This window comes from Chionomys nivalis, chromosome 23 (assembly GCF_950005125.1).
Source record: "Chionomys nivalis chromosome 23, mChiNiv1.1, whole genome shotgun sequence".
Classification (NCBI taxonomy): domain Eukaryota; kingdom Metazoa; phylum Chordata; class Mammalia; order Rodentia; family Cricetidae; genus Chionomys; species Chionomys nivalis.
In genome coordinates, this window is record NC_080108.1 from 24,910,339 (window position 1) to 24,930,041 (window position 19,703).

At 47.5% G+C, this 19,703-nt stretch overlaps 1 protein-coding gene across 2 annotated transcripts in view; it reads right to left on the minus strand.

Moving 5' to 3' along the window:
* Ttc23 (tetratricopeptide repeat domain 23) overlaps positions 1-19,703 on the minus strand; it is a 79,325-nt gene that overhangs the window by 23,279 nt on the left and 36,343 nt on the right. For both annotated transcript variants that reach the window (XM_057756604.1, XM_057756602.1), the window contains exon 7: positions 10,726-10,831. In XM_057756604.1, coding sequence (XP_057612587.1) covers positions 10,726-10,831 — 106 coding nt within the window. The remainder of the gene's footprint in view (positions 1-10,725; positions 10,832-19,703) is intronic.

A 19,703-nucleotide genomic window follows, 5' to 3' on the forward strand; every position in this document is an offset into this window, starting at 1 on the left:
CACGTCTGCTCCTGGCAGCACCAATCTACTTCAAGAAGAAGATGGGCATCGAAGAGGCACCTTATGGAGTTTGATAGCCATTTGGGCAAGAAACTGCTCTTGCCTGGACTATTGTATAAACTGGACACAGAGAACCCGCAGAGAGAGAGGACTATTGAACTTGCCTAAAGGTGAGATGATCTTTCGGGGTTCCTGATTCATGAAGGAGTCTGCGAGACATTCTGCAGGATACAGCAGATAGTGACTGAACTGCCTTCGAAATTTCCTGCTTCATGGAAATGTCTCTGGATACTATGGACCTGTAGGCCAAAGATGGATGCCCCAATGGTACAGAGGAACTTTGGGTGACTGTCCAGGCAGCAAGATGTCTCTGTGATTTCTAGAGTTTTGTAAGTTGCTTACTTCTCATTTACTTAGGTAATATTATATCCTTCTGGAGTCTTTGATGGAGTTGAAGAATAATTAGTTATAGTTATAATTTTCCTTAGTTATGATAAAGATAAAATAGATGTAAATATTGTAATTCTTGCTTGATAACTGTTTTGTTATATGTAATTTTGCTATGTTAAAGTTAAAGCCTTCCTTTTTTTGTTTAAACAGAAAAAGGGGAAATGATGGAGGAAGGTCATTGGTTAAATAATAAACTGCTTGGCCCTCATAGGTTAGAACATAGGTGGGTGGAGAAAACAGAACAGAATGCTGGGAGGAAGAGGAAGTGAGCTCAGATGCAGGGCAGCTCCTCTCAGAGCCAGACGCGATGAAGCAAGCCACCAGGTCAGACATGCTGAATCTTTCCCGGTAAGACTGGTGCTACACAGATTATTAGAGATGGGTTGATCGGGATATGAGAATTAGCCAGTAAGGGCTAGAGCTAATGGGCCAAGCAGTGTTTAAAAGAATATAGTTTGTGTGTTGTTTTTTCGGGGCATAAGCTAGCCAGGCGGCCAGGAGCTGGGGTGGCAGGAACACAGCCCGCAGCTCCCCACAACAATGCTTGCCTTGGTCAAGCCGCCGGGTTTCTTCAAACAGTCCCCGGCTTAGTAGAAAATAGTATATTCACTCAGTGTTTGGGTTCTTCAAGTCTGAGCTGGACCAGGGATGAGACCTGAAGTCTGTTTGAATGGTCAGAAACTGAGTGAAGCTCCCTGCCCAGAGCCAACCTGCTGCTTCTAAGATGTCTCCACTGCTGCTCATTCCTGAGGCCTCATCCTCTGAGCTATCTCAGCTACAATATTTATATGTAACAGAAGAACACACATGTGGAAAATATAACCTGCAAAGTTGATATTGCTTGGATATATGCTTTACATTAGTTTGGAATTAAACAAATCTTAAAGAGCAAACAAGAGAAAGAAAACAAATACAGCCAGAGCGATGTTCTACATGTTGAGTCCCCCTCAGATTCATGTTAAAATTCTAACCTCTAAGGTGATAGTATTTCCAGGGAGTCTTTTAAAGGTGATGTCATGAGGATGGGAACCCTCATGAATGGGACTTGTGCCACTGTGAGTCAGATGGACAGTTGCCTTGACCCTATGTGGAGAGCCAGTGAACACAGCTGTCTGAGAACCAGGGGCAGCTCCACCTTGACCTTGAGCTTCCCAATCTCCAGGAGTTTGGAAAACAATTATTAAGCCACCTAAACTATGGTGGTTTGTTGCGGCAGCTGGATTGGATGAACTCAGCCAAAGACCTCTACAATGGAAATTAGTCTAACTGCACAGGTCTGAGTGGAGGCTTTGAGCCTGTCCACTCTCAGAGGGAAAAGGATATTCGAGACACAGGTTCAATACAGTGATGAACACACTCACTAAAATGAAAAGCTTCTGTATATTAAGCAGTTGCATGCCCGTTTTCATAGTTGTAGCTCTGGGCTTCTCCATGCCAGCTGAAAAACACATGCATCAGAAGTAGCAGGCAGCCAAGATGGACACTGAGCATACAGAGACACAATGGTAGTGGACAGACTGACCTGAAGACACAGAAGCCTCGGATCGTGTGCTGATAAGTGGTCCTGTGTAGCGCGAGCTCTGAGAAAACGGCTGAAATTTGCAGTGGGAGTCTTGGGTGCTGAGAAACTATCCAAGCACATTCCTCCCTCCCATGAGATCTTCAAAAAGGGCAGAGGTAAACACCTGGGGAAAGTGTCTTCCAGATAGAAACAACGGCAGAAAACTTGGGTCTGGGAACAAGCCGTGGTCATCTGCAAGGTTCCTGCCACTTTCTCCTGGGCATGTCCCATCCCAGGCTCTTTAGGGGGATCAACAGTAACTGATCTGGACATCCCTAACTTTCTCCCAGACCAGGAGGTACATTCCTATGGTAGTATCCAAGTTTTATGGGAGAACGTTCTCCCAGTTGGAAGACATCATCTCATTGCTGACGCCTCAAACAAAGTATCGACTCTGACCCTCACTTTGATAATCTGACAACAGTGTTGGAGGCGGTGCAGGATTTATTTTATAGATAAAAGCTGAACACGAACATTCCAAGTCTAATGACACTGGGGTTTCCTGGAGTGGACGGTACTTGATAGTTTGATTTTCTAGCTAATTGGGAGTCGGTAAAAGAGTGTAGGCCAGTCCTTTGAGAGTAAAACAGAACTGGTTGGATGGGCAGGTCTGGTGGTATATGACAGTAACCCTAGCACTTCCTGTCCTTGGTCTGTTCCTGGGAAGGTCTCTTAGTCGAGGGAGAAAAATAAGGCTAGGGAACAGAAGGTCCTGATGGCAGGTGTCACAGGCAAGCTGACCCTGTGTGTAATGACATGCCAGGACCCTCGTTTCACAGGATGTTCCAGAGCACAGAAACAAAGGGGGTCTCAGGTATTGACACTGGCATTATCCCTGTCTGTAAACCTAAAATCACTTTATCTGTATCTGGGATAAAGGGAAACTCCTTTATTGCAAGAACCTGACTTACTCTCTCACAAACCATGGTTGCGTGGCTGGTCTTTGAGGAGAGAGAGCAAAGCATGCTAGTCCACAGCAGAGGAGTGTGTCCTGACAGAGACTCTTTTCCAGGGCCAGAAGGGAGAGCACAGGCTCCCCAGACTCATCCGGAACAAGCGATAAGAGAGTTTCCAAAGAGACAGGAAGCCATGGCCTCTGGACAGGAAGTCATCTCCCAGTGTGTCCCTGTGTTCTGTGGCTGGGTATGACTTCACAGAGAACCAGCAAGCAGCTCAGTGTTCTTGCACATGGCCATCCGTAACTTTAAAAAGCACTTCTAGAATCCTCCGCAACCTGATGCCAGGAGCGTGGACAAAGATGAAGTCATACCCTGAAACATGGGAGCGTGACTCAGCGGGTAAATCTGAGTCCTGACAGCAAAGGTGAGCCAGGACCATAAATCTCCTGCCATTCCCACCACAGCCGAGGGTTTGGGTTGTCTGTGAGCTCCAGCAGGGTGAGGAGTGATGCTCTGGACAGAGACTTTGACTGGCCCTACAGAGGGCTCCATCTGGGGACTTGAAGCCAGGTAGACTTGAGTGGAGAGGTTCGTACACAGACAAAGGAGACAAAACTTTGTTCCAGGAGCCAGAAATCAGAGGGCTGCAGAGAGGTCCATTGATGTTGGGAAGTTTAAAAAACTCTGTGTGTGTGTGTGTGTGTGTGTGCGCGCGCGCGCATGCGCGTGCGTGCGTGTGTATGCATTTATTTTATGTGGGTATATTGCTGCCGGGCATCTGTGACTGAGGACAACTTGTAAGAGATGGTTCTGCCTTTCTACCATTTGTGTCCCTGTGGTCAAACTCAGACAATGCTGGTAACCAAACTCAGGCTTGGTGGTAAGCACTCATCCCCTCTGACACGTCTCTCTGGCCCTGGTCAGGAACTTCTAATCAAAATAAATTCCAGTTCACCTGGGTTTCATTTGCCTGAGGCTGTTCTGAGGCAGGAGGAGGGGTGAGGAGGGCTCCCTGGACAATGTGACAATTATCTTTTGTAACAGTCTCAGAAAATAGTCTTTACACTAACTGCAAAGGCTTTAAGGACTCCAAGAAATTTAAAAAGAGGACATCTCTAATCCTAGCCTGACCTTCACCCAGCAGACTGACCCATTGAGATCATGGTGGGCGCTTCTACCCCGAGCTACCCATCTAAGGGGGCCATGGCCGGGTGGGGGGAAGGCCTGAGGACTGTCCCCTAACTTTTCTCACACATCTGATCCCACACAGTGGGAGGCTGGGCTGTTAAACTTGCTGTACAATCTGAGGAAGTTCATCTGGTTTGGCTGAGGGCAGATATGTATCAGAAAACACGGCAGCTACATGGGCACCATGCCAGAAGAAGCTTGCAGGCCATAAAGGTGCCAAGTGTCTTCACGGAGCTCGACAAGGGGCTCAGACACCATGGGATCTGCTTGTGTTGGGGCTCCTTGCTACTCAGAGCTGTCCAGACTCCCCATTTCCACCCCTCTACCAATAGAGTGCCATGCAGAACTACACAGAGGTTAGGCATTTTGCAACCTTAGATCTCCAGCCCCTGAGTTTAGGGAAGGGTATGTGTTCTCCACAGAGATGCCTTAATAAAAAACCCTTTTCAAAAGCATCTGTGTATAAATAGCACATTTTTTTGGAGACGTTCTGAACACAAATTAGATGCTGGTGACTAAAAGGGTGACCCAGGCCTTGTGAAAGTGACCATCACAGGCTGTGCACTTTGGCCAGCCCAGAAATGGCACAAAGGGGCCACAGGCCTCACTCCAGACACACAGGAAAGAAGGCAGCGGGCCAGGTAGGGTTCCTGACGTTTCTGCTCCAGACTGGGTTCTTCTCTAGGAAAAAGGTCCAGGCATCTAGGCTTGGGGTGAGTGACAGGCCACCCTTTTCTTCCACTGGCCCCAAGAGCTGCTGATAGAGCAGCCCCTACCTGTGCTCTCGGGCTGGGTTACTTGTGCCACTAGCACTAGGGACGTGGACAGTCACAGTGTGAACACCTCTCTGGGTGGAGGGTACGGGAAGGAGGCAGTGTGTAGTCTCCATTCTAAAGCCTTGGCTGCCTTTAATTTGCTGAATGACCTTGCACTCCAGGTCTCTAGATTGAGGGTGACTTCCAGAAGTTTCTGAAAGGGGAATCCTTCAGTGTTGGCAAAACAAACAAAGAAACAAAAAAGCCAGTAAGAAGCCCCCTTTCCTTCTCGTGGCTGCATCCATTTCTCCCTCGCTTCCCAAGGGGCTCAGAGCAGGTGTGGGAAGACGTCTGCTTGTGCTGCTCGCAGGCAGGCAAGCGCAGGCTGGTCGGGCATTCTTATAAGCAATGAGCCCTGAGTAGAGCAGTGCGGGTGGGGAAGGGTCTCTCAGAGCACACGGGGCTCTAGGAAAAGGAGATCAAGAGCGGCAACATCAGGATGAAGGGACATAGAGAGAAAGTCACCAGAGGTGGTGTCTCTCGATTCCTGCCAGCAGGACTATACCACACCACAGCTCCACCATGGTGGCCTCAGGGGAAGGACCGGAAGAAGCAGCTGAGGAGGGCCGCAGGAAGGTGAAGGCTTAGGACAGTGGCTGCTCCCCGGTGCCGTGTTACCTGCCAGGAGCCCCCAGGCTCCAACAGCTACAAATGCCTGGGGCCACCTGACTTACGGTCTCTCAGGACACTCGGGGTTCAAGGTAACAGGTGACCACCGTGCAGAGGAAGGGCAGGGTGTGCCCACGGCAAGCAGAGCAGGGAGGACACAAGAGAGAAGGGGCTGAGGAAAAGAGGAGAGGCATGGAAGGTCAAGGAGGCCAGAAATTACTTTAAAAAAGAAAAAGCTTCAGAAACACCTTTTTAAAAAAGATTTCTACCTATGCAAAATGTAGGGAGAGGCTAGGACCAATGGGGGGCGGGAAATATATGTATTTGTATAGAAGAAATTGTACACAGGGAATCCAGTTATTCAGAAATCCCTGTCCCTAGGCTCCAACAGGGCAGACACCATTCCTTTGGCTGTCTTGGGACTCAGAAGAACTCCTTAGCCTGCTGGCACCCAGGACCACATGGGGCCATTTCCAAACAAGGCTGCCTGCACTGAGCAGGCCCTGAAGCACGAAGGTTTACACTGAAATGTACTTGGCTGGGGACCATTTCATCTTAATATCCTTAAGGAGAAGCGTTATAAACACAAGGCCAAGGCCCTGGACACTTAGCAGGGTTGGGAGAGCTGTTAATACCAAGTTTGTCTATGGCTGCTCTGGGAAGCCGGCCAGGCCCAGGTTTGTGACATTCCACCAGCCTGAATTGGGAATCTTCACGCAAGCACAAGCCTCCCAGACTTCTAGGGCAGTTTTGTCTGCGCGAGGAATGCAGGATGGCGCGGGGCAAAGGCACCAGCTCCGGCATGTGGCCTGAAACCCTTATGCCTGGGCCAGCGGCATCGCTTACTGGCAGACAGTGCCTTCAATGGACATCAGTGGAGAGCAAGAGGGAAAATCCTCAGATGGGAAACTGGGCTTTTTAAAGATTCTGTTGTTACATTTTGTTTTTTCTCCCCAAACAAAAGCAAATCCAAAAGTTTATGTTAGTATGTTAGGTACAAAACAGGTTTAAAAGAACAAAGGCCAGATTGCCCTGTGATACTCTGAAAGACATGCAGGTTCACTTTTGGGGGATCTGTCTAGGACTTGGGGGCCAGAAGTGACCACAGTCCAGGTCAGAAAGTCCTGGGTGGGTGAGAGCAGGGGCAGGAATGGGGTGGAGACTGGGATGGGCTCTCCATGACTTCCCCTTAGTCCTCCTCCCTTTCTCCTGCAGGGGGCAGCAGAGGCCTGGACAGTCCTCAGCCCTGGGTGGGAGTCTCACATCCTTGCCTTGGTGGATTCCTCTGTGTGAGGGGACATCAGAGAGATAACAGGAAAGTGGGAGACTGTGCTTACTTGGTCTCCAGCTGTATTCCCTGCCTGTCGTGTCTGTCCTGTTCCTTCTTTCAGAGGGAAGTTGAATCCCTGGGCCCCCGTCAGGCTGTTCTTGCTCGGCCCACGCCAGACAGCACTCTTGCAGACACAAGCTATGACAAAGCCTGGGTGTCCATGCTAGGCCACTTGGTTTCCAGTCTTGTCTTCATCTGCCACCGAGGGAGCAAAGGCTCTCACAACAGCAGGCTTCAACAGTTGGAATAATTGCGGGGGGCGGGGTGCTTCCTCCACACAGGTACTCATTTCTGATTTACTTGGGCCACAGGGACGAGAGTTTGTTTGCTTTACACAGCTGTTTTGAGGTCCACATTGCTACCGGACAACGGGCATGGCATGTCCTTTTACCCCATTGGGCTTCTCTGCCAGCATCCTCATTTAGCATGCCCTTAGCTTAGCTTTAGTAGCCAAATTGCCCATCAAATCACCACTACTATTATCAGGGTGATAGCAGTCCTCTGATTGGCAAGTGCTGAATCTGAAAGGGACCAATCAAGGAGCAGCCCTCAGGTTCATCTGGACTTGGTGCAGAAAGAGAGACAGAGGCAGACAGGAAGAGCTTCTCCCGACCGAGAGAACGTTCTGGTAGGAAGAACTGGCTGTGGGAGCATCTTTGAAATGCTGGAGGTGATGGCGAGCTTCTAGCGTAGTGGAAGGTATGGATAGCAGTCGGAGAAAGCGCAGTGGCTGCACACAGGTCTCACGCTGCTGCAGCTGCCCTCGCTGAGGCACCTGGAGTCACTTCTCCCTGTCCTGTCTCCAGCCCCGCCCACTCTCCAGCCATTCCACTCCTTATACATCTCGCAGAGCTCTTTGGATGCCCATCAGGAAGTGTTCTCTCTGGTCAGCCACAGAGGCTGAGGGTAGACCTTGTGCAGGCTTCTGGGTCCTGGCCCTTCCCAGAGGCTCTCTGCACCCTTGTCTTCAGGCTGCCCTCACTCATCCAAGGTTCCACGTTTGCTCCAAACTCCACAGACTCTTGCACGGAGGTAGGGAAAGAAAGGAGGAAGGTATAGGGCCAGTCCTTACGTATAACAAATGATAAAAAGCATCTGGGGACGACGCTCTGGGCGCAGACCTTGATACTCAATGGCTTAGAAAAATCACGTTTTCTATTGACTAAGAATCTTCATCCAAAACTGGAGCTAAGTAAAGCAAGGCCATTGTGTCCGATGCCGGGATGAGTCATTTAGTACACACATCGACTACACCATGGAGGTGCTCCTATCACCCCTACTTTGTAAGGGAGGCAAACTCTACACACACACACACACACACACAGATTCAATTTGGATTATCACTGATTCTATGAAGGGCAAAGCAGATGAGTCTAACAGCGCTTTGGAACAATACCCTCTCTGTGCATAATTTCTGTTGGCCATCATTCAATTCCTATAGTCAACAAGGGAGTCCACTGTGTATTGGGTGGGGCTCAGAACCAGAATAGCCTCCAGGCAAAAAGACCGTTTTTAGCCTTTGCCTCTTCCATCTCTTAGTTAGGGTCATCTCTCAGAAGAGACCATTGTCTTCCTCTACCCGTTTTAAATGCTCAGAACCTTCCAGTTGTCTTAACTCAGGAACAACCAAGACGTGTCCTCACCTTAAGGTTTTGGTGGCTGAATTTCCCGTCGAATTGCCACTATTGTTACCAAGATGATAGGTCTTTCAGGTGTCCTCTGATTGGTAGGTGCCCGAATCTGAAAGGGGTCTAACAGAGAGCAGCTCCTGGGCCCACCTGGAATTTGTCTGTTTGGTGTAGAGCAATGGAGAGAGAGAGAGAGAGAGAGAGAGAGAGAGAGAGAGAGACAGACAGACAGACAGACAGACAGACAGAAGCAGATACCGCAGGAAACAGCTCTGACAGTAGTGACAACTGAAAGCAGGTGCTGCTGCTCTCAAAGCTGCTGTTGACACCTTTAACGTGAAGCCCGTAGAAGCAGGGCATGACCTCCAGTTTTACAGAAACACTCCCACAGCAAGTTCTTCCCACCTTATGACAAACGTCCGCCAGAAGCTACAGGTCTGGACCCATGGTGGTTCACCTTGTACTTGTGAGGTGGAGGCAGGAGGACTGCCTTGACTGAGTTTGAAGTCAACCTAGGCTACAGAGTAAAACTTTGTTTCAAAAAAATACATATCAGCTGGATGGTGGTGGCACCTTTAATCCCAGCATTTAGGCAGATCTCTGTGAGCTCAAGGCCAACCTGGTCTACAGAGTGAGTTCCAGGACAGGCTCTAAAGCTATACAGGGAAACCCAGTCTAGAAAAAACAAAAACAAAACCATATCAAAAAAGTGTTAAGTTCTTTGGAACCATAAATGTAAAAGTGGTTAAGGTAGAAAACCTTATATATTTTGAAAAAGAGATTAAAAATCAAACAGAATAAAGGAAGCCTTGGACTCCAAATTTCTGTTCTTTATGTTGTGCACAGATGAGGAAAATTATGAGCCATGGCAACTTCCTTTCAGAACCGCAGGGCTACTTGGGATCAAAGCTGTCCCCACACTCACTTTAACCTTAAACATATTTCTTTTAATATTTAAACATTTGAGGTTGTTACCATCAACCAGCAATTGGAGGTTTCACCTGAACATCCAAATTTCTTCCTTCTCTGGACAATAAAAGCTGCCTGCCATGTGCAGCCATGTTGCTAGAGCCAAACAGCTAGGCAGAGGCTCCTTTAGCTTGCCGTGGTCCTCACTGTTCTGTGTAGTCTCTCATTCTATGGTCAACAGCCGTCTGCCTCTTGCTTAAGTTTCCCTTAACTACCTGATACGTTCACACTGTCTAGATTGCTGTAGATATTGGGGTTCATATAGATATCTGGGTTGTGTGATATTTATATTTTCAATGTTTCATTAAGAGTGACAGAAGTTTCTTTCTCTCTCTCCCATTAATGGAGTGTAAGACAACAAAAAGCTGGCTAAGTCTGGGGCTCTTCGATGGTTTTGAAGGTGCATTGGACTACCTCCGGTAGGTAGAATGCTCAAAGCGGGGGGACTAGCAATTCACTTGGCTCTTCCTTCCATCTCTGCTCGGGCTCTTCCAGGTCTGCTGGGTGAGCCAGGTGGGCGGAAAGAAGAGGGTAACCTATGGAACCCTGCACCAGCTCCTGCACAGGCCGAGGCCCTGCGTGTCTACCATCTTTTTGGACCAGGTTGCTCCTTGGGGCTTCCCCTTCACCTCCTAAGTCGGGCCTGTTACCCTGACTCCTGCTTCCTGAACTGACTCCACACTCTTCCAACACTGATTTCTGTCATCCTGGAATCAATGTTAGTCGTGATGATTTCTATCTGATATCTTGAAATATACCTGTATTCTGTGTGGGCCACACACCATTTCTGAATAGCTTGGTCCCACCAAAATCACTAGAATGTGTTTCCTGTCGCACACAGGAGGCCAGGATGGTGGAGCGGAGAATCCCCAAATCCCATGTTCTAACTCTCCTGCCAAGATAAGAAACTGCATGTTGAGCGGCAGCTTCCTTTTGAAATCCTGACACTGTGTACATTTACCCAGGCTGAAAGTCCTGCCTAGTGAGCTCGGAGTTCAGAGCTGTCGCCCTATACTCAACAGCCCCGATAGCTCAACAGTAGTCGCCTTGGAAAAGCAGAGATGTCCCTATCAGCTGCCTGTGCATGAATTCCCATTGTTCATAGTGGTGTTTTGGATGAAGGGTGACCTTCTGAAAGGTTAAAGGACAGATAGAGGAAAGCCCAGGGAAGCTGCACAGCAGCTGAGCCACAGGGCAGAGGGTTCACGCCACAGACTCACCCACCAGTGACACACGCCCAAACCGCTTGTGTAGGAGGGAGGGGGTCTGTTCTCACCATAGTGCTCGTGCCTCCCAGAAGCAACAGCAGCCCGGGCAACAAAGTGTGCAGAGTCTGCAGCCTCCTCTGGGGAGAAATTTTTACTCAGGACGATGAGATGTGCCTGTCACCACAGAGAGAAGAAACAAGGTGTTTACTTGCTTGGCAGCAGCAATAGGAAACCATCCTAGCAGTGATAAGCAGGAAGCCAAGGAACTTTCCAGCACGCTGGAAGGGATGATTGATGAAGAAGTGCAATTGACTTTTGGGAATTTGAAACGCACTGGGTGGAGGCCAGAACCCTGGATGCAGAATTCACTTGGCTGGAAAACGCAGCTGGAGGCAATCTCCGAAATAAATCCTTTAAAAGCTTATGGTCATTTGACTCAGCAAAAACGACCAAGGTGCGGGGGTGGGGGAGGGGAGGGGAGGTCTCAAGAAGTGAAAATTTCTAATGAGATGCACAGGAAGCAGGCAAGCCCAGCTCCTGGCCTATTGCTCAGCCACAGTATTGATCCTCCTGCAGAGGAGCAGCTTGCTCTCAGAACCCCAAGCCCCCCTGACTGCACCCTCTGCAAGAGGCCCACAGGGAGCTGCTCAGTTCCTTCGTAATAAAGTTAATTTTAAAACCGCTCAATAGAAAAAATGGTATTGTATAAACACAATAATAAAAATCTTTTCAAATAAAATATCAAATATAACCCTTCAAAGAAAACGTTACTGATCATCTCCCTGTCGACATTTCAAATCGAAAAAAAAAAAAAAATTGGGCCAGAGAGATTGCTCAGTGGTTAAGAGCACATACTGTTCTTGCAGAGGACCAGAGTTGGATTCCCAGCACAGACATCAGGCAGCTCACAGGTGATCTCACACATAGACACACACACACTTATGTAGGAAGGAGAGCAGAGATCTGTTCTCACCCGTGTGTTTTGCACAGAGATGCACACACACAAATAAATAACAATTAAAATTTAAAAAGACAGTGAGTAATATGTTTACATCCCTCCAATAATCACTTGAAGAATACCTACTGGGCAAGCTGCAGACAGTCATGGAAAGCTGGGCTAAATGATCTGATATGATGTGCTCATTCAGGACGGTGGGCAGCTTGGGGCTATTGCCAAAGAGTGCATGTCCGCTACTTTTCTTACTCTTATGGGAAAATAACGGACACAAACAGCTTCCCCTAGCTCACGGACAGTGGATACGTCACGTTGGGAGGGATGGTGAAAGGAGCACCAGCGTATTGGTCGCCCTGTGCTTCCGTTATGAAGAAAGAAGGGTGCTGGTACTCCTCAGGCTTTCTCCTTTCCCCTTTTTCTCGGCCTGGGACCCTGCTGCGTGGGCAGGCAGAATGTAACAACAAGCACTAAGATTTAAGCTGTACTTTAGTTCTCATTTGCAATGTAACACTTACTTTGAGGATACTTTCTATGATCTTCAATTTACGTATGAAAACTGAGAGTGCTGACTGGGTCTGGAATATTCCCCAGAGGTGTGTGTGTTAAAGGTTTGGTTCCCAGCTGGGTGCTCTGAGGTATGCTGGAACTGTTAAAGAAATGGGGCCTGGCCCATTAGAAGTGTGTTCTGAGAGGGGATTATGGGACTCTAGGGTCTTCCTTGGTTTTTCTGGCCACCATGAAGTGAGCATCATGAACTCCAACCTTCAAAACGGTGACCCAAATAAACTTGTCTTCTTGTTTGGGTGGGCAGTCTTCAGTGTGGGTTACAATACCGGCACACTGACAGGGTAAATGGTCCAGATATCTCACAGTAAAAAGTGGAAGTAAGCTCTGGTTTTGATATGCAGGTTTCAAATTCTGCTTTTGTACCATGTCCTGAATGTTGCTATTCATTCATTAGCCACGGCATGAGACAAGGCCAACTGATGCCAGCACGTGGGCGGGAGCAATGGCTTAAGAGAGGAAGTCATCCCAGTAGGCTCTTCTGGTCTGCACCAAGCAGCACTCCCATCTCTGAATGGTCTCCAAGCTTACAGTCAAGGAGAGGTAGTACTGCAACGCTATGCTGCCTCATTTGTTAAAATCTGAGCAGCCAGAGCTTGGGCTTGCTTGCCCCAGCCACCCCTGCTGGCATTGTTGGAAGACCCAGAGTTCTTAAGCAGAAAGACTTGGATATGAAACAACCTTGCTCACTACTAGAATTCTTGTGAAAGAATTGAACAAAGGAACTGAGGAAGCCCCAGAGTAGTCACTAGTTTCAAACTGGCACCAAAAAACTGTTCTTAAACTCTGATTTGCAATACTGAAATAATAGCTATTTCAAAACACAGTTTCATGGACTGCCATTCAGACCACAGGGCTGAAGGGTGGAATCAAGTTATCAAGGGTTTGGTGTTTGCAGAAAGAAAAGAAAGAGTAAAACTGCACCCCAAAGAAAAACACCATGTGGGCAGACTGTGCGTCCCCCTGGCTATTCACCCCCATGACCCACTGCTAGAGAGGCCTCTGCAGGATGCTCAGAAAGACTTTCCAGGGCTCTTCACAGAGATTCGACACACCAACATATGCTGTTTCTGACTAAACAAAACTCAAATTCCCAAGGTTTTCTGTTTCCTTTCTATTGCTGTCATAATGCAGGGAAAGGTAACAAATTTGCCCATCACAATTATTTTCAAATGAATAATTACATGTTCTGAAAGGATCACAAGTTGCTTCTTGCCTGGAGGCTGAAAGTGACACCTTCCAGTAGCAAAAGAACAACAACACTAAACACCCACTTACAATAGCAAGAAAACGGGTCCCAAAGTTCTCAATCTCCTGATGCTGTGACCCTTTAATACAGTTCCTCACATTGTGGTGACCCCCAACCATAAAATTATCTTCTTTACTACTTCATAACTGTAATTTTGCTACTGTTGTGAATCACAATGTAAATATATGATACTCAGGATATCTCTGTGACGGGGTCCTTCGACCTCACAGGGTGGTGAGCCACAGGATGAAAACCATTGGTTTAGGGGCTCTGAATTCATCACACAATTGTCCTGACCGCAACGCTTTCCTGCATGAGAGGCTGATACTGTACAAGCAAACACTGATCATATATTTCATAAATTCAGTTTCTGATCGAATTTATTACTTAGTGTTCAGGAAGCTTTTTAAAATCACTTGCTGGAGGGAGGGAGGAGTGGTGCGGAACACCCAGGGTGTTTAAAATGTGTCAAATTAGCATCTCATTTATTCAGTAAAAATTCCATTCATTTTGGCTTCGTTTAATTTATTCCTATTTGGCTCAGTGTTATTTTAATTTTGAAATGCTTTCTACTTGCCAGATATTGTGCTAACACTAGTTCACACACAAAAATATCAAGCTGGTTTCAGTTCTAAAGGAGATCACAGATGAGCCACAAAAATGTGGGGTGCCTAGCTTCTGTAGGCATACAGACGATTCTTACTATGTTTTTGCACTTAGCTAACTTCCTCTCTGTGTCCCAACTTTGATAATTTTTAGTGGATATTGAAGGCATCTGTGTACAGGTTAACCAATAGAATGATCTCGTGCTCGGGTGTCCAGTCCCAAGGCCAAGGTCTTTACTATTTACACCAGAAGAACAAAGAAGGGACATTCTCTGTGAGTGGAAAGATGAGTGGTAAGCAAAGACCAGCGACTCTCAGCACTCTGGAACCTGTCCACCCTGCTCTCCTTCCGTGCCCCAGTGACACACAGGATGGATCCAGGGAGTCCTCCCTACTCTCCTTCCATGGTCCAGACTCGGTGACTGTCAGTCAGAGAATTGTGAACCTGTACTGCCTCCTCTCTGGGATGCAGAGAGGGATTAAACAGCACAGAGAACATAGAATGGACTAGAGGGAACACATTAAAGCAACAAATGTCCCAATTCACATTGTGCCTCTCCGGCATTTGACAGACACACTTTCTTCTGTGCTATCTTTGTTCGACTGCCCAGGTTCTGTTTGCGCCCTTGAAGGCAGCATTAGTTGCTCACTGCAGGTTCAGGAGCTGCGGCTCTACCGCATCGAGATAGCTTCTAGTGCTCTGCTCAGCTGCCCCGCATGTCCTCCGCATGTCCACCGTCTATCACAAAACCCTCACATTCATATAAACTTAATCTGAGACGGTGAAAATGGGGATCCTTCTATGCATCCATTAGTAGGGAAGCAGATGTAGTTTGGTTTATTTGCACAATAATTTATCACTTCGGATATATATTAACCTGGCTACAGTTCCGAAACACAAAAAAGGCAACTTGCAAAGGAATAAAGACATCAAAACCCCAGTGATCTTCAGCCCTCAGTACCATCCATGGGAGTGGCACTTCTCCTGCTGAAGGAGGTGGAGCAGCCTGGACGCCTGCTCCCCTGCACTCCCAACCCCCACACTTCCTCTTCCACCTGGCTGCTGCAGAAGGGCCTCCATGGGACATGAAGGATAGGTGACAAGGCCTGAGAGGGACAGGAACACGAAAAACAACTGACAAGGCTGGCGTTTTTGCACAGCTGCAACTTTAGAACAATGCTAAGAAGCGAATCCACAGCCCTGCTGCTGTGAGTGAGAGCACCGGAGGGCGAGGAAGCAGCGACCATGACGATGGCAAGAGTCCTGCTCGCCACTACTGGTTTCCACAGAGTTCAGGCAGTGGACCCCACTGGTACTCTATGGGGGCCACCATAGCAACTCCTTCATCTCATTATTTATTAACCTCCCCAGGGTGGGGTTCCCCCTCATGTCTCCTGTCTGTCTGTCTGTCCGTCCGTCCGTCCGTCCGTCCGTCCATCCGTCCATCCATCTACTATCTACCTTCATCTATCATCTATGTATCTATCTATGTATCTATTTATGTATCTATCTATGTATCTATCTACCTACCTACCTACCTACCTACCTACCTACCTACCTACCTATGTTCCTCGGTATCCTATAGTGATATCCTTACCAGCTGTCATCCTAAAATTGAGGAAGAATGCTAAATATCCTCAAATTGGACTGGGTTAAGAAAACAACGACAAAAACCAAATAACCTTTAGTCTCTCACACTAACCAAGAACATTTATTGAAAAAAAAAAACTTATTCTGGAGAGTAGCCATGGCCATCTTCCTCAGCCCCTGTCAAATAACAGAGTGGGTGTTCGTTCTAGTATCTCAGGTGCATTTCTGGAGGAAACCATGGAGTCCTCTGCTCAGATCCGTCTCCCAATTAAGGCAACCAGAGCCAGGGCTGGCAGACTCTTATCTAAGTGGGCCTGATGCCTTGCATCTGTAAAATGTGCAGTATTTCCTGAGGAGGAAACTCATTGGCCAGTAAAAAAAAAAAGATAACAGTATTTCTACTTATGCAGAAATACTCAGATACAGGGTACCTGGGTGACTGGGGACAGATTTTTATCTCCTCCATTTTGTCAGAGGGAAGCCTTCTGCTACAGCTAAGTGCAGAGGGAGTATACACGTAGCCCAGGGTACCTTTGTGGACTTAGAATATGTTTACCTAGACAATAAAAACACACAAGGGGTTGGTAACAAAGTCTCAACTTAGCAATAAACAGCCAGGGTCTCTTTGTAAAGCAAAGGCAAAAACCAGGGAGAGACTGGGGAAGGAAGGGGACCAATTATGAGCAGGTACTTATTCTGCCAAGTATGGTGCTAATCAGATTATATACTATTTTGTTTAACCCCAAAGGATTAGTGACAGATGCTGTCTCCACTTACAAGCAAGGAAGTGAAGCGTCAGGGTCACATGGTGGATCAGCCCAGGGCACAGAGTCAGCCTAAGGCCGACGACACTCAACTGCATGCTGTCTTGGCCCAAATCGTTATCAAACCAACCAAGCTCACAGAAAGAAGACGTTCTTATCAGTGTAATGGACAACTATTTAAGGGTCAGTAAAAGGGGCTGCTAAGTGTTAGACTCTGCCAAGAAATAAAGTAAAGTGGCCAGGTTGTGGTGAGGTACCAGCATGTGGATAGCCAGGCTGCTTCTGAGAACTGTGGAAGCAGGGAAGAAATGGGGGAGTGAGGGATGGAACAGACATCTCCGTGTCTTCCACCTTCCGCCTTTGTTGACAAGCTCAGGCCCATTCATCACCGTGTCCCTGCGTCCCCGAGGCATGAGCTTTTCTGTGCTTATTTATAACTGGCCAGCTTTCGGCCTCAGCCCCACCACAGATGGCCATTCCATCTTCGGCTTTTGAGGTGACATCGTTATGCAAGATAGGTCAGATTACAGTACAAGGTGGCCTCCAGCCTCTGTCCAGTAGGGAAGCCTTTCCTGAGGGGCTGGGGCTGCCGGAGAGGCCTGGCCAAGCAAAAGATGGTCCTGGGAATCCCCTGGGGGGAGGGGAAGGGGAATTAGATGAACGGAAAGTCACTAGGGGTTGACATCTAAAAAACGGAGGCCCTGGACTAGGCCCGTTTCTTTTAATAGTCACAGAGAGTCCTTCGTGGCTTTCCTCCAGAAGTCAATTTTATCTCTCCAAAGGGCTTTGGGAGAAGTCCTGCTGTTTATAAGGATTAGCACAAAAATAGACATGTCAAGGGTTTATATTTTCCTCTGCTTGCAAGTACAAACTTTCTTAAAACTTAACTAGATTTTAAACATATATAGTCTTTTAAAAACCTTAAAATCTTAAGTGGTGGAAAAGAAGATACAAACTACAGCAAAACAAAACAACAAAATCTGTTTAGATGTTTCACCCTTCCTCCCACTCCTACAGTCAGTCACTACGAACAGCTTCCTGCACGCACACGCACTCAGCAGACACACCAAATGCACAAAGGCTCCATCACAGCGTGGGCTTGCCCCTCTTGTTCGGCCTGTAGACAAGCAGGTAAACAGCTATCTTTAATGACGACTGAGGTTGCGGATGATTTTTAAGTGGCCTTTCCCCATTTGATCTCTTTTCTGTAAACTGCTCTTGCCTTTTGTCCATGCATCTAGGAGTTACCGCTTTCATCTACATTGTGTAAGACTCCCTACCTTTTCCCTTTGACTTTCTTTACATTATAGAAACTGTCACTCAGTAGCACTCTTCTGTTTTTCCACGCTGTCAAATCTCCCCGTTTTCCCATCTCCTTTTCACTCTGTCACCTAATCTATACCATTGGCAAACATGCAAACGGACGATGTTCAAGCAGTGTCAACCCTGGGCACCACTGGCAGAACCTGTCACCATTCCGACAGGAAGGAAGATTCTCTGAAGAGACTTCTGAGCCCCTCCCTTTGGCTAGCAGACAATTGAAACAATAGAATTGCCCAAGACTCTCATGCTGCAGGAAGGAAAAGGGGAAGAGCTTTGGTGCCAGCCAGAGGGGATCTTGTCTCTTGGAAAGAGATTTACAAGTTGTCGGGCATCGTTGCCGGAGACTGGAGCCAAGGCAGTGCCGATGGGCAGGGCACGGCTTGGCCAGGTCGCTTCGTGATGCAGACTCCTCACCTCCCAATTGAACCCGACCCCCATTTCAGGCAGGGGTGTCACTGGACCCCTGTTCCTTTTCTGTGTAGCCACATTGATCACATCTCCTTTTCTGCTTTTCACTGTTGTCTTTGACTGAACTGCTGAGCAGATGAGTAGCTGACCTCAGCCTGCCGGGGGCTGTCAGGGGGCAGACTCTGACAGGAGTTACTTAAGAGCAACGTCTTCTTCCCCTTTATGGCACCTACATTTATGTCACACTTAGAATTTTTTGTAAAGGATAAAACCTTTGCTAGCTTTTCAGAGAATCGAAAAAAAATTAAAAGTGCCTTATTCAGATTATTTCGAATAAATGAATTATACTCATGGTCAATCCACAGCAGATGCCCAGCTGATGAGAAGTACTGCCGCCCACAGACGGTCTGGAGGCAGGTGGAAGCCTCCAGCTGTCAGCGCCCTTGGGTGAACACAGGTGAGGACCGAAGCTGCATCTTCCGGCCCTACGGACAAATGTTCTGATTTCATGGTGCTTTGCAAACCAAAGTCTCTACTTTCGTGAATGAGCAGCTCTGAAAATTGAACAGGAGAAATATGCCTCTCAAGTGTCAGAGATTCAAAACATTGGTTCCAGCCAGCGCGGCCACAGTCTTCATCCCCTGCAAACAAACCAAAAGCAGCTGCACCCACAGCAACCAAGTGTTGAGATTTTTTTCCCCTTAGATAAGAAAATAAGGTGTGATTGCCAAAATCTGTCAATGAGGAGTTTCACAAAATGAAGCGTTTGCTTGGTTTTCCATAGCCCTGCCGCAGGCGGCAGGCAGGTGAGCTGCATTCTTTTTAAGTTCCTGGAACTTTCCTCGTGGAGTGGCTCAGCAGGATTTCCTTCACTCTCTCCATCTTAATGGGCTACTTCTTAGAATACTGTGGAACTTTCCTGCATTCTACTGAAAGTAAAACGTTTCTCTCTGTGTGTGTTTCTCTCACTCCAAAGGAATGAGGAAAGAAAACCAACTGGGAAGAGAACAGAACCTCTTTGTGTGTATTTAATAAATGCCTGTTACGCGTGGTTTCCTTGGAGACCTGTGACCACGCCGTTCCTTTCCATACCTCAGGTAAATCTCCTCAAGAAAAGGGGAACCGTGATAAGTGTTTAATAATTACTATTAATAAGGAGAAGTAGCTCACCCTGGCAGCAGGCCTGAGAGCTCACACAGCACTTGGTGTTCTGAAACCCGGAGCAGTTCTATGACGCCGCCGAGGGTGCCTTTGTGGATTTGCTGTTAAGGGGCCGGGTGACTCGTCTATAATCACAGAGCTTGGGAACTGAAGCGGGTCTGGACTGCAAGCCTGATTTTCTGACTTCAAATTCAATGTTATTTTTGATCTGCCAAGTCTCTCTTTATTTAAAATACTCTTTAACCTTTATTAACCTTAAAAGTAAATAGAAGTAATAGCTAGCTATCAAACTCGCCAAGTATTCTAAAAGCAAGTGAATTACTCCAGAACCCAGGTGGAGAGAAACTCTTCTTGAAAGACCCTACAGACCCCCTCCTCAGAACCCGCAGCTAGCAGGCTCCCCGGGAGAACATCCTGTTTGCTTGA